Consider the following 14,488-nt stretch of genomic DNA (forward strand, 5'->3'; position numbering starts at 1 on the left):
AAAAAAATTTTCACAGAAAGAGTGGTCAGACAGTGGAATAGGCTGCCCAGGGAGGTGGTGGAGTCACCATCCCTGGATGTGTTTAAGGGTCGTTTAGATGAGATGTTGGGGGATATGGTGTAGGGGAGAATGTTGTAGAGTAGGGCTGATGGTCGGACTCGATGGTGCCAAGGGTCTTTTCCAACCTGAATGATTTTATGATTCTATGAAATTTGAACATTCTTTATGAACAAAGAAAAAAAAGATTGTTTCTGTTTTAATGCATTGTGTTTCATCTTACATTCCCACAATTGCAGGTGCGCAGCTTTGGAGGACCATCGTTGGCAAGTAGGTATATTATTTTAAATACATACGTTGCTTTATTTCTCTTTTTTTTACAGTTAGTCTGGAATTTTAGAAAGTCTATTTTCCCTCTAATTAAAATAGAACTGAATTATTTTGATCTTAGTGTCTTTTCTAAGTTTAATACTGCTTGTTCACCAGTTTTAATTTTTAATAACTTTGTAGGAAGTGTATTTTTTCTGATTTGAGTTACGTTAAAGTATGCAGTAACATATCAAAATGGGGTGGTGTGAGAAGCAGAAAAGGCCTCGACTCTGTAAGCACTGCTCAGCAATAATGAAAACATCCCTGTGTTATCAACACTGTTTCCAGCACAAATCCAAAACTTAGCCCCACGCTAGCTACTATGAAGAAAATTAACTCTATCCCAGCCAAAACCAGCACAACGTTTAGAAATGCTTTTTCTTACAGTGGGATTATCATGCTTTGTGTTTTCGGGGAATTGGTGTTTTCTTTGAAGTTGGTTATTAGGGAAAAATACTGTGTTGGTTAATGAGGTAACTTTCTTTTAGAACATCATTATACCAGTGCTGTCTAGAAGTAGGTAAGCTTGCTGGCATTTCTCTGTACCTCTGTAGTAGCCAACACAAGTAATTGATCATTATAATTTCAAATAAATACTAGTTGATGTCCATAGGAATAGAAATTAATAATTGTGAAGTCTGTTGACTTGCCATTGGGCTGTCTCAGTCCACAGGCAAATGTTTATATCATGTTGTTATAGAGTATAGAATTGATTTAATTTGTTTGCAGTGTAAACAGTGTCTCTAAATGGTTTATAGACAATCCATTTTCAGAATAAAACTCTCTATATTTAAGGCATTATTCCTCTGCAGTTAAAGTTCTGCAATTCCTTGCATTTGGTCTCCATCTTTACCAGAATAATTCCTCATATACCATGACTTCTCAGTCTCGATAAGAACATTTGATGAGAGACCTTGTTGAAAGCCTTCTCAGAAATCCAGGTGAATTTTTTTGGATATCAGTGTTCATCTACAAGCTGTTTGAATCTCTGAAAGCACAGAACGTTTGTGATGTGATGTCCTTTACAGCATGCCATAGGACAGGCATGCCTGTCCTTTATTAGATTTCCTGACAGTTTGCACAGAGCAGAGATGAGTCTTTACTGGTTTGCAGTTCTCTGGCTCTTGCATACCTTCTCTAAAAATAGATGTTGCTTCAGACACTTCACAGACCTCTGGCGTTAAGGCAGCTTTAAGAGAGGTTATTTAACATAAATGAAATTTCAACTGTTGCACCCTAGCTTTCATTTAGAACTTTTGTAAGTTCATGTAAAGACTTTGCATTTGTTTGCACTGTGGATGGGTGTTTGGTTTTCTCTTTTTTCTGAATGCTAACATAAATATGCTTGTTGATTGTGTTGAAATTGGAAGAACTGCTGTAAGATGTTGAGACTGGGTGCATGGTTGCTCTTCATTTTACTCAAGATTGGATATGAAAAACTGTTTTCATGTTATCTTACATAAGCAAGCTGTGTTAAATATATCCCCATACTGTTTACAAAAACCACTACCCAGCAGAGAATCACACACTCTTAAATAACATACAGAGAAAAAAATCAGTAGATCTGTGGTACTTTGAATGAGAGGCAATGCCTATTCTATTAAATTAAACATGTTCGTGATCATTCTTTGGCATCATGGCCCACAGGCTCAAAACAGCTGTGTCCGTAGCACTTCACTGCCTTACGGTCCATGCAGAATGGCCCTGTGCAGGCTGGAGAGGATTCCTGGTCTGTGCCAACTTTGAAACTACCTTGGGTTGTTTAGGAAAGCGCTAGTTAGCATGTGCCAAAACTGTGCCAAGAGCTATTTTTAATGGTTTCACTGCATAAATGACCAATTCTGGTGCCTGTCAGCATTGCCACACACAGTTTAGTTTATCAAAATTGATACGGTCAGAAAGTAACAAATGATCTGAACAGACTTGCTTCCTGCTTTACTTTTGTGTTAATATAATTCAGTTTTTGAAAATTAATATCAATCAGTCACTATTGCACTATGATATTTCATAAATGGTGGCACAGCTTTATGATGATTTTAATAGTGAAATGACATGGTTTGTACTATTATTTTTGCAGGTGAAGCTTGGTAGTTGGTAGTTGGAGTGTGAATGTTTGATTATCACTGTTCTGGAACTTGCATTTTTTTCAACATTCATGTGCATTGTGCATCCCTTCTGCAGCACATACAATCCAGGCATCAAAGAGATTGGAGTCCTTCAGCAAAGATATTGTTAATTTGTTGCGCTTGCTTTTGGTCCTCCTTCAGCTTTGTTGAGCACTGCTGACTAGTTAAAGCAAGCATAGCCTCACTTCTTTTTCATTGCCATAATTCAAATGGAGAATGCTAGTTGTCTCCCATGTAGAATGTGTCTATGTGAGATGACCTGTGCTTTTATTTCTAATGGAGTCATTTAATACTATTCTAAGTTAAAAATTTTCGGACTGAAGCAAGGTGAGATCTCATCCTGAACCTTTCTCAGTGAAGCAGGCTCTTGTAGCACATTCTGTTTCTGAATCTGCTTCTGTTTCTGAGGAACTTCTCCACTGATATCTTGCCTTTTTAAAAAATGGGTAACAACTGTTAAAGGAGCACTGTAGAAGGTCACTTGTTAAATTTCTCTTTTTCTTTATAAAGTGGTTTATTTCTTTCTATCCTAGCAAGATTTCTTTGAAACCTGACGCTTCTCTAGTCAGTGCTGGTAGATATATTAGAATATGCTCAGGAATTCTGGCACACCTTCATTTCTTGAGTGGTCAAACTTAAGGAGGTCAAATTAATATTAATTCAAAATTATCCTTTTATAGCAAGCCTCAAAAATAATCAGTTGCAGCCTGAGAAGAGACTAAGCAACACTTCTTTAAAATGGCCATCAGAGTGTGACTGAAGAGAATAAGCCAGAAACAGAGGATTTAATGCTGCAAAAATTGGCAGCTCTGCATAGTTAGTTTTCAGGTCCCCTTATGCTTTATCATTTTCTTAAACAAATTAAAGCTACTGACTTCTAGGAAGAGACTTGCCTGACCAAAGATGGTGTTAAGCTCACTACTGCACTAATAGCCCCATCACCCGCACAGACTGCAGTAGGTGTGTAGTACTTACTACATTGTTATACATTGAGCATCTTGATTATAAATCTTTAGACCATGAAAATAAGTCCTGAAAGGGTTCTCCTGGCCCTGTAGTTTGAAAGAAAGACTTTTTCTTCCCAGAGGGAGGCTTTCCTCCCAGGTAGACTTGCATGCTCTCTTCTGGTCCCAAGAGGAGGAAAAAATAAAGCACAGCACCCTGAACTGGACGTCTTATCCACTACTGCCAATATGATCAGAGTGATCGAGACGTAGACTTCTGTAAGAAGAAACAGGAACATTACAAGAAAAAAAGACACTTCTTCTTTGCAGCTTTTAACTGGCAGCTGTCTTGAAGCAATTTAGGACTTGATGTTGAAAACCATGGGTTAATATTGAAGCTCTCTTGAAGCTCAGTAGTTAGGCAGCTGGGATATTTCTAAGATCATAGTATTCACTGACAGAAGGTTACAAACAGATGCACAGAGGTTATTGTCCAAGCCCGGGACATTCCTGTTTCGTGCCACCCCCCTCCTCCAGTCTGTCCTTCATGGATTCCTTTTATGAGAGTTAACTGTGGGGATAGCTGGGGACTCCCAGAGCCATCAAAGTTGCTGCCTGCTTCCAGGGGAGCATTACTGCTTGGTAGGGAACCACATGCATTATTACACCGACAGGTGCTAAATCCCTGTTGTGACAGATCAGCTTCAAATTCAGGTCGTAATTTTCCAAGACCTGAATTCATCTTTTGACCTACACAAATTCCTCACTTGCATCAGCACAGCTCATAGACATTTATATGCATTGCAATAGTCAGCACAATCTGAAGAACAGTGTTCTGTATTAGCCCCATTCAGAGCTTGACAGACTTCATACAATGTGTGGTTATTGTTTTTTACCAAGAAGAAGAAAAAAAATCTTTTGAATTTAATCGTTACTCCATAATGCCCTTGTGCAAAATTATTCCTAATATGTCACTGACAACAATGGAAAGAACTCTTCATGTTATCACTTAAGATAAATATGAAAATCCCCCCTTTCATCTAATTACAATTCTTCATTTATTATGTCTGAGGCTTTACATACCTCTGATTTGCATATACGTTGCCTGCTGAGTTTGCTTAAGACAATCTGCAAGTCATTTGCCTAAAGATTTCTAATGTTGTCTGCCTAGTCTTGTTACATGATCAATGGAGAAAGAGTTGAAATACTTCGTGAGATATAGAGCATGATTCATTTTGTCCTAAACAAAATGTCTGTTGACTGGTCAGGTTCATTGTACTTTAATGGTGACTTTTTGTTTCCCTTGAATATGTATGTACAGTAACCTTAGGATGGTGAGACAGGTAAGAGCATTTACAACCCTTGAGTCATTATTCCCTGCTGGTCTGAAGGCCTGTCTCTCTTAAAGATGCCATTGACTAGTGCTTGTGGTTACAATAAGAAGCTGACTCTTGCAGCAACGTGTTGGAATACCATTTCACAGCAATAACAACTGCAGGGCTCGGCAAACAAGCATGGTGACTAGATTTGCCCCTGTTTCTTTGTGTGTACAAGCAGTTTCTCTGAAATGAATTTCCAGCACAGTTTGATTGTATATTCAGATCACTCTTGAGACCTTGAGGATGCGTTGCTTAATATCTCAAGAAAAATATTCTGTCCTTGAGGATGTTGTGAAGAGACCTCTTTGCAGATGAGCAGATTAGGAAATAAGAGGTCTTTTTCCATTAGGAAATCTAAATAGAATCAAGGCTGTAACGGAAGTGTTTATGCTTGTTAGTCCATTTCCTTGGTGTTACAGATAGGAACAAAGCTAATGTAAGCCAAGGCCAGTCATGTGTTTCAGTACCGAAACATAGGACTATCAGTATCAGTTCCTGTTGTGCAGTCTCTCAGTCTAGTTTTGGTCATCCACATGAGATCCATTCTCCACATGGCTGTACACAACTGCATGAAATCTGGTAACAGACTGAAGAAAAAGCTTCCTGTGGATCTACAGGAGGGCAGAGTGCAGAATATAGTCTAATAGATAAATAGATAAAAATAGGCTTCAGAGTACAAATATTTCCTTCTTCTGTTGTTTCAATATAATTTCAAGGCATCTAGTGTACTCAAAGACTGTCACTTCTGGTATTTTGTCATGTTTGCTGTTCTGTTCATTTCAGCTCAAATATTTGTATGAATTTGTGCTGGAATATATATATGGCTGAATAACATACCTCAAAATTCTCCTTAAAAATATGATTTTCCCAGATTTTCTTAATATAAAAAATTTGCAGAAAGTGGATGCATACTTGTGGAACCGTAGTCTTAGCAAATGGAAATTGAATTTACAGTTTAAACCTGTATTTTATTTATTCAGTAGCCACTGTACTGTTCAAGTATCAAATTGTAATTATTCTTTGTTTTATATGATGCATTGTCACAACTCAGATTGCTAGAAATATGCATGGTGAGGTTTTTTTCAAATCATAAAGGCATATTATATATAAATGCTTAAACTTCCTACAGATTGCAGAAAGAATTGTCTGCATTGCAAAAACTTCTTGACACTTCTTTTCCTTTTTTTTTGTGTTGTGTGACTTTATTGCTGCTTTCTGGCTAGTTATTTCCAAGTTGTTAGCTCACTTCCCAGGTAATGTGTTCTTCAGGGTTTGTTTTTACATTTGGAAAATGATAAAATCATCATTCTTATAAAACTTGTGTATTCATTTTCTTACAGGAACAGAAAATAATAATACCTCAATAGAAAGGCTGTAACTGTGGCAAAACTGTCACAAAGTTTGAAGACTGTTTGATACATTTTCCTACACACCCTTGTTTTTTGGTTGGTTGGTTCTTTTTTGTTTAAGGGGAAGGGAAACAAAGGAGATGGCACAGCTTTTGTAGGTGTTATGTATCTCACTGGTAGAAGTAGTTGGCTTGTTTGGCTTGTTTTTTTTTCCTGTATTTGCCAGGAATAATGTGTGCTGCATATAACTGATTTCTTCTCACATAGAGTGGCTTTGTAGACTTTTGAAGTCAGACCTACTATCTGTGGTTCTCTAGTAATCTGGTTATAACGTGATTCTGCCTTAGCCATCACAAGACATTTTCCTCTCCTTCTCGTCTCCAGGAGCTCAACTCACCTTTCATTATGGAGGGTGCATGGAAGAGATGTGGAGAAAATGTTGGAATTGTCCAGCCTCTTTACTACTACCAAACAAATATTGCGTACCTCTTTCTGTAAGCCTTATTTGCCTTCTGTCCCTATTAGTTAAAAATAAAGGTGAAACATTATTGTGGCTGCAAGAAAAGAGTAACTTCTGAGGAAGTAACAGCAGAAACAAAGGACCAACAGAATTTTACTGGGGCTTCTTTAACTTTTTTTTATAAGGATGTATTCCATCAACCTAGTTTAATATTTGCTGAGTTGTGAGTTATGTTTTCAGAAACTTTTATCATTCATGTTTGAGTATCTGTATTGCTTCTAGCATGATGCTCAAACCAAGGCCTTATCAGGGTTAGGTAAAAGAGATGACTTGTGCCGTATACCATAAATGTCTTGTAAATGCACCCCAGGCATAGATTTATTTTTTCTAAGACTATCGTGAATAACTCAAGTAGTTTACATTCTGATGGGAACATTCTCCTTTTTCACTGCACTGCTTCTGTACTAAGTTGTTTTCCATTTTGTATTTATGCATTTGTCTTGCAAATACAATATGTCCCTGATGAGTTTGGCTGGTTGATTGTTTCATGCCATTTTCCAGTTTGAGCTCCTCTTTGAACCCTGATTCTGTCCTCTACAGTGCCTGCCACTTCTCCCAGAGTATTGCCACTCAGTCATCTGAAAGATTAGTGCAAATACTGAATGAAAATGCTAAGGACATATCAATCTCATATAACAAGATACTTCCAACACCTGCCCTTTGGTATGGCTTTTCAATTAAACATGAAGTTATCTTATAGGGATTGCATCTAAACTGTATTTTTGCAGTTTGCTTTTAAGTGTCATACAGGAAATTTTCAAAAACATTGCAACAGTTGAGATGCACGCTTCCATTTTTAGGACAGGCTATGGACTTCTCTAAGAAATAGGCGTTTTTTACTTCTTTCGATACTGAATAATCCTTGTTGACAGCTTTAACAGTTTCTCAGCTGTGTTACTAACTTGGTCAGTATCTCTCTGAGCATCCAAGTGAGAGCAGTTGAACTGAAATTGCTTAGATAGCCCTATTTTTTCTAGTTTTAACTTCATAAACCATAATTCCTTGAGAAATTTATTACTCTTTTAATTTGTCCTACACTCCTGTCTCTTCCTCTAACCCACTGGCTAGTTGTAGTCAAAATTATCAAGAACTATTTTTTTTTATCCTATTTAGAGAGCTCTGAAAGATTTCCATATTGTATATTTTGGGTTTTCACCACGGAGATACTAGGGAGTCTTTCAGAAGATTACTGTTGTTTACCTCTGGGAAATTTTTTGTCTTCTGTTCTTCTGATAACAAAAGTGTTTTTATACAAATATTTAAAATTTTGAGAAATCCTCACATAGTCTGATTTGACAGTTGTTTTTTGGTCTTGCTAATCTCTTACAGACAGGAGATTTCAGTAATTTCTAAGCGTATTGTTTGAATTTTTTTGTTTTGAAGTATTGTTTTTATCTTCTCAGAGCTAAACAAATATTATTCCTTCAATACGTCAGAAGGAGTAATTTCATGGAATAACCTCAGGAGATTTCATGTGGAAGCTTCTGAAAAACCTTCTACTTAGCATTATAGTTGGACTCAATCTTAAAGGTCTTTTCCAACCTAAATAATTTTATGATTCTATGATTTTGCCAGAAAAGTTCATCTGGGCACCAGCACAGTGAGACATGTATTTTTACTATACGTAAATAAACTAGGTTTGAAATACTTTAATACCCGATGTAAGTGCAGTCTTTGCAAACTGCAGGGTATGCTGCATCCTGTGCAAAAGTGACTCAGTAATTATTTTCCTATGTTACTCATTGGTAAAAATTAACTGTTACACTCAGTTGAAAAATGCTAGCTCCGTAATGATGGGAGGATGGAAATACAGCCTTTGTTCATCATCTTTTATTTAAACATAAGGCAGTTTTTCTTCAGCAATTTCCAACAATATAGTAAAGCCAACTCTATTCTGTGTTTAATTTTTTGAAGTATGGAGCTGCAGTCACCGTGCAATTGTTCATGAGAGTTTTGCTTCTGGGTCTGCTGTGTCAAAAATGCACTTCTGTTAAAGGTGTCTGTGAGCACAGCCAGGTGGATTTGTATGTTGTGAACAACCTAAGAACTGCTAATTCCGAGCTGACCCAGTTCTGATAGCTCTGTGTCATGCTCGCTGGCATGTCACGTAATACCCGGATTATCATCACTGGGGGAAAAATGCAACCTCCCTACCATCATCTAGGCTATCTCACATCTTTTTTTATTGTTATGTATATTGTAATGATAAAATGTTTCTTTTGATCACGGTATTAACTAAACATTAAGTACAAGATACATAGAATTGCAGGTGTTTTGGGGTTTTTTTTTTAGTTCAGCTTGTTTCCAGCACTAAGAAAACAAATCAACTTCGGGAAGCTGATGAGAGTTGAGAGTGATAAAGGAAATACAGAAAATTTCCTAGAGGAGATGAGTGGAGAAACAAGCCAGAGATTCAGAAAAAAATTTGCCAAAACGGTTAGTGCTATTGTGGAGCTCTCCCATGCCACTTGTCCCTTTCTCAACTTTGCACTATCTCAATAACAAGTGCTTAGATCTACTCTTCCATCATAGACAAGAGCAAGTACAGCAGGTGCTGCAGTTGAACTTGCTGATTTGTACAGTGCACTTGTGGGCCATTTGCCAAGTTTTTCCAGCTTTCAGCAAGGCAGTTTGGAGGTGTCCTTCACTTCTTAATATTTTCATGTTTCTTACTGATACAGCAGTATTGGTGCCAGTATTTTTCAGCAGCAGAGATAAAGCTTTAAAAGTCTAATTACAGGGAAGACAAAACATACTCTTCTGTGTTGAGTTGTGGGCCACACGTTGGATGTACGATGAAAGCTACAAGCTTCTCTTAAAGTATTCACGTATCCCATCTTCGTGGGTTGATTTCTTAAGCCTGTGAACATCTCTATAGAAAAACTGTATCTTAAAAACTGCAGAGGAGTTGTGCTGGTACCATCCATCTTAGATCATTTGTTCTGTCTTTAGGGACCCCTCCTGAAGCAAGCAGTTAATCTTTGCTTGTTATGGGGTGCAAGGTCCCCACAGAGAGTATCACATGAGTTAAAAGAAAAAGGACGATATTTGGGTACCTCCTGAATCTAAGAAAATCTTGTTCTCTGACCATTTTTGACCAGATCAGCTTTCTCATGCTAACTATAGCATCTGTTATTCTTTCCCTATGTGTTTTTCAAAGCTGCTTGGAAGTTGTCAGTGACTGGCAGGCACACTTCATATATTGCTATCAATTCTAAGTATTACTGCACTTCAGTATAAAGCCCTTGCTTTGCTTCTTTTTTTGACTTGTTTATATTTACGACGTGTTTATTATAAATAGCATACTTCAGAGGCAGGGTGTAGAAGGGTATACTTATATTTTGGCTGCCGGCCTAAATAGCGTTATAAGAAAACCTGTCCAAGGATGTGATTGACAGGTATTTCCTCAATAAGAAAGTGAAACTTGGAATAAAGTGTATGTGGGGGAAAGTGAGAAAGACCCCTCATCCTACATAAAGATCCTTCCACTTGAAGGACCCAAAAGTTTTGGACGTACTCTTATAAAATGTCAGCCAAAAAGTAATGTTCATTCTTAGACAGGCGTACTTCAACTCACATGTTGAACTTAAGCTCAAGTTATGAATTGCCTCTTGAAGGGTACCAAAAACCTTCCTACCTGGCTCAGACAGGGAAAGGAGAAGACTTGGAAGCAGTTGCATCATTCTGAACGGAAGAGCTCATCACTCCCTGCCCTGCCTCTGTCAGACCTCACCCTGAATATTTATGGTCCATAAAGACTTTTGAACAAGTGTTTAGTATTCTGGGATTTTCTAATTTATGGTGGGAATCCACGTCAAATGTCTTGCCATTTGTAGTTGTGATTGTGCGGAAGTAGCTGCATATCAGTGACTGGAACTAACACTAGGTTACTGGTTGGAGTGCAATCTTTAATACCTTATTTTCAAGTGGAGGTACTGTATTCCATGGCTTTGCAGACAGCGCAAACTGGAAGAAGTCACTTCCTTCTAAAGAATACCCTTTTTTAGGGCAACTCTCAGAGTTAGCAAGGCTATCTTCTAGTTAAAAGATTTTAGAGAGCTTAGGCGGACTTACTAAAACATCTAGACAGGTAGACCTTAGCTGCACATTGTTGTATCTTTGAATTGGTTAACAAGCAATAGTACTTTTTTTAGAGTAGCAAGGTACCAAGCCCTGTTAAAGAGAACAGAGAACTGACATATAGTCAAAACATCCTTTTTGTAACTCTTTGTAGGGTTATATCATACAATAAATTTAGCTACTGCCTAGTCCAGGAACAGCCACAGAGCTGCTGGGTATGTTTGCCTGTCTCAGAGATTTGTTCTGCTTGCAAATGTAATGTTGATATTTTTCACATTTTGTATATATTTTTAAATTTTCTTTATTCTACAATTAGGTGGGTTGCATTGAATTATTATTAATGCCTAAACCAAAAGAATATCGTTGCAGCTGGTACCAGAGAGATCATGAGTAGAGTAAGACTGCATTTCTGATCAGTGCGAAGCTTTGAACAGAATGACAGACCTCAAATTGCTCATCAGGAGAGAAGTTCACAAAACTGACCTTTTTAAAGGGTAGAGAGTAAACTTAAGTGGAAAGATTAATGTTAAAATGGTCATGTGTCCTATTCCCAATGTTTATTCCATTGCATATGTAACATTTTCACCATCGGTATTTTTATTCTATTCTTACCGCTTTCCATTTTAACAGTTGAACAACTGTGAGAGATAACTTACAATCCTGAAGTCATTTGACTTGTCATCTTAAAGGGTATTTATAAACTATAGCATTCAGGGAGCCCCCAGTGTTACTTTAAATAGAGACTGCCTTTACGATTAAGAAAAAAAAAACGGACTGTTTCATTCTGGAATTGCTGTTCTTAAACACAAGTCAAATCATATTTGATAAAAAAAACTCCATAAAAACAGGTAGTAAGCTTAACCATATTCTGTATTTTCATATTATCACTAAAGACTGCATGAAAAGCAAATGGTATGGCTTATGCCAAACACAAAAACGTGAAAAAGATGTTTTTCTCCTGCAAGTACAAATCGCTTTTTTCCCCTTTTGATATTGGTCTATATTACTTGTTTCCTGCAGGCAGACATTCTGCTTTTATTATTTTATTATTTTGAGGAGAAAAATCTGGTTTCTTCCAGATTCCTGTCAAGTTTTCAAATTCTAAAAAATTGGAAATCTGAGGGTAATAAGAAGGAAAATGAAACAAGCAAATTTGGTTAATTTGAGAACTTGATAAAAAAAGCAAGAAACAATTATGATTAATGAAACAAGGTATTTAGAAATATATACTAATTGCTGCCATGGAAGGAAGAGGACGTCATTGCTTGGAATCTTTAGAATGGTGATAGTCAGGAGAAGGATCAGAGTAAGTAGAGTTGAATTTATATAGTAGTCAGGTTTTGACCTTTAATTGCATCTAGTTTGCCAAATACAAGCATTAGATTACAAAACACGCGATGGAAATTATTTATAGGGGACATGAGAACCTATAGTTGTAGTCCCTTTTTTTTTTTTTTTTTTTAAATGTTGCAGATGCTTGGGTGGTTGTAACACGTGAGGGTGTGTTTCCCAGCACAACATCTGATTAGTCACTAGTTTAGTAAGGAATGTCCTGGCACACAGTTTTGTTGAAGCATGTGAGCCTATCAGCAGAATAACATATTATATTCTTTCAGGTGTTTCGACATAACAGTTGAGTAAAACAGCTCAGCTGTTTTGAAACAAATATTATGATATTCCTTCCCTGAATCTCCTTTTTTTTCTTTTTTCTCACTGGCAGAAGAGATGTTGCATATTTACCTATTGAAATAATATTTTGTGCCCTAATAATTTTTTTTGTTAATATTCCAAGATGTTTTAGAGTCTAAATAATACTGTAAAGCAGCTCTGTAAAGCTATCCGTCCTTTCTTTCTACACTGAGGAAGATAGAGGGTAGCATATGCTCATTATGTTTTTCATGCTCTGCAAGTTTCCCCACTCCTTGAATATGGATGATCAGCCATATTCACTTTAATAAAATTTTTCAGGGAGAAATATTTACTGTAGCACAAAACTACAAAAGTTCTCTCAAGTCCACATGAATGTTATGGTCACAGCACTATATGACACACACTTCCTTTTCCTAGCTTAGATTTGATATAAGGAGAATGATACTCTTTCAAAAGTTCATTCTTTTTCTACTGAATGCTTGGGTTGGTAGTACAATTAACAGATCACTGACGTAGCTGTGGCCGTTGACGTTACTGTAGGTCAGTTCATAGTGTGATGTAATGCTTAAGAGAATTTCATGGTGAATATAAAAATATCCACTATGAAAGTAATAGAAATATTTTTTTAAACTTTTTTTAAAAGTAAAATATTAACATTCTCCAGACGAGAATACTATAACAGAATGCTGAGTAGAGTTTGATGTAGTCCAGTTGAATTTCCAAAAGGCTTTAGCTAAAAGTAAATAAGTAACTCTGGAATATGAGAGAAGATCCTCCCATGAATAAAAAACCCAGATGGAATATAGAGAACAGCGGTAAGAGTAAATGGCTAGCTTTCATGTTAATGGAAGGTTGGAGAATGAATCCTGCAGCAGTGTGTGCGGGAACCATTCTGATAAATGTACTGATAAGTGATCCTGAAGAGGCAGTGAATAGTGGGATGGCCAGGCCTGCTGGAGACACCAAATTATTCAAGGAAATGAAGGCAAGGACCAACCAAAGATTCTTACAGGATTCTTTTACAGTAGAATAACATGAAATTCAGTGTAGGTAACTGTAAAGTTACGCAGGAACACCAGTCCTAAATTCACATACAAAATAAGAGTCTGAAGATGACTGTAACCACTCATGACTAGGATGTGGTCTCACAAAACTAGCATTGATCAACAGCCTAAATCTACTCTTAGGTATCAGTAAAAAAGACATACGGGGCAAAAATAAGCACAGCCACATGCCACACTTATAATTTTGTTGTATGTCCATATCCTGAATACTGTGTGTGGTTCTGATCTGCTACCTCCCAGAAAAAGATACAGGAGAAAAAAGTCCGGGGTAGAGCAACAAGGTAGAACGAATAAACAGAACTATTTCCATATAAAGAACAAGTAAATGAGATAGGGTCTTTCAAAAGAGAAGAATAATAATTAAGGAGAAATATGTTAGAGGTCTCAAAGATACCATAAGGAACATGCCTTCTCTCATACACTATTGGAATGAGGAGGCATCAAAATAGCAGGCAGCAGGCTGAGGAATAGTAAAAAGACGTAACTAAGCTTTAGAAATCCTTGATACAGAATTGTTGTGAGTGTTAGAACTATATGTGGATTAAAAATATAAATTACAGGACAGTTCTTTGAAAAAAATTAATTGAGGGCTATGAAATAAAAGATCACCACCACTGGCTTTGAAAGTCTCTGAGTTACAGATTGTTGGACTCTGTATTGTATTTCATGGAAGTATCATTACGCATTTTCCCGTGGTCTTATTCTGTTGCTTAGCTGTCCCCAGGTATTCAATTTTGGCAACTGTTGAAGACAGAACACAGGGCTAGATGGATCTTTGGCTGACCCAATATAGCTGTTCTTGTAAAAAGCATTACAAACATTGCCTTTTTACTCAGTTAAGTGACATAGTAGGACTGAAATAAACACATCTATTTAGTTCTGCATTTGTAAATGTTAATAAATTTTATATAAATGTTAAAGTCTGAGAAATCTCAGACAGGCACGTGAGATAGCTGTTGCCCAATTTTAGACTGACTGTCTGTTGCTACCACCAATTCCATGGAAGTTGA

General features: G+C 36.9%; 1 protein-coding gene across 2 annotated transcripts in view; it reads left to right on the top strand.

The window, feature by feature from the left end:
• The window catches only part of RETREG1 (reticulophagy regulator 1), a 72,159-nt gene that overhangs the window by 20,398 nt on the left and 37,273 nt on the right, over window positions 1-14,488 (top strand). For both annotated transcript variants that reach the window (XM_074873975.1, XM_074873976.1), the window contains exon 3: window positions 297-327. In XM_074873975.1, the coding sequence (XP_074730076.1) occupies window positions 297-327 (31 nt within the window). The remainder of the gene's footprint in view (window positions 1-296; window positions 328-14,488) is intronic.

Source organism: Strix uralensis, chromosome 1, assembly GCF_047716275.1.
Source record: "Strix uralensis isolate ZFMK-TIS-50842 chromosome 1, bStrUra1, whole genome shotgun sequence".
NCBI classification, from domain to species: Eukaryota; Metazoa; Chordata; class Aves; order Strigiformes; family Strigidae; genus Strix; species Strix uralensis.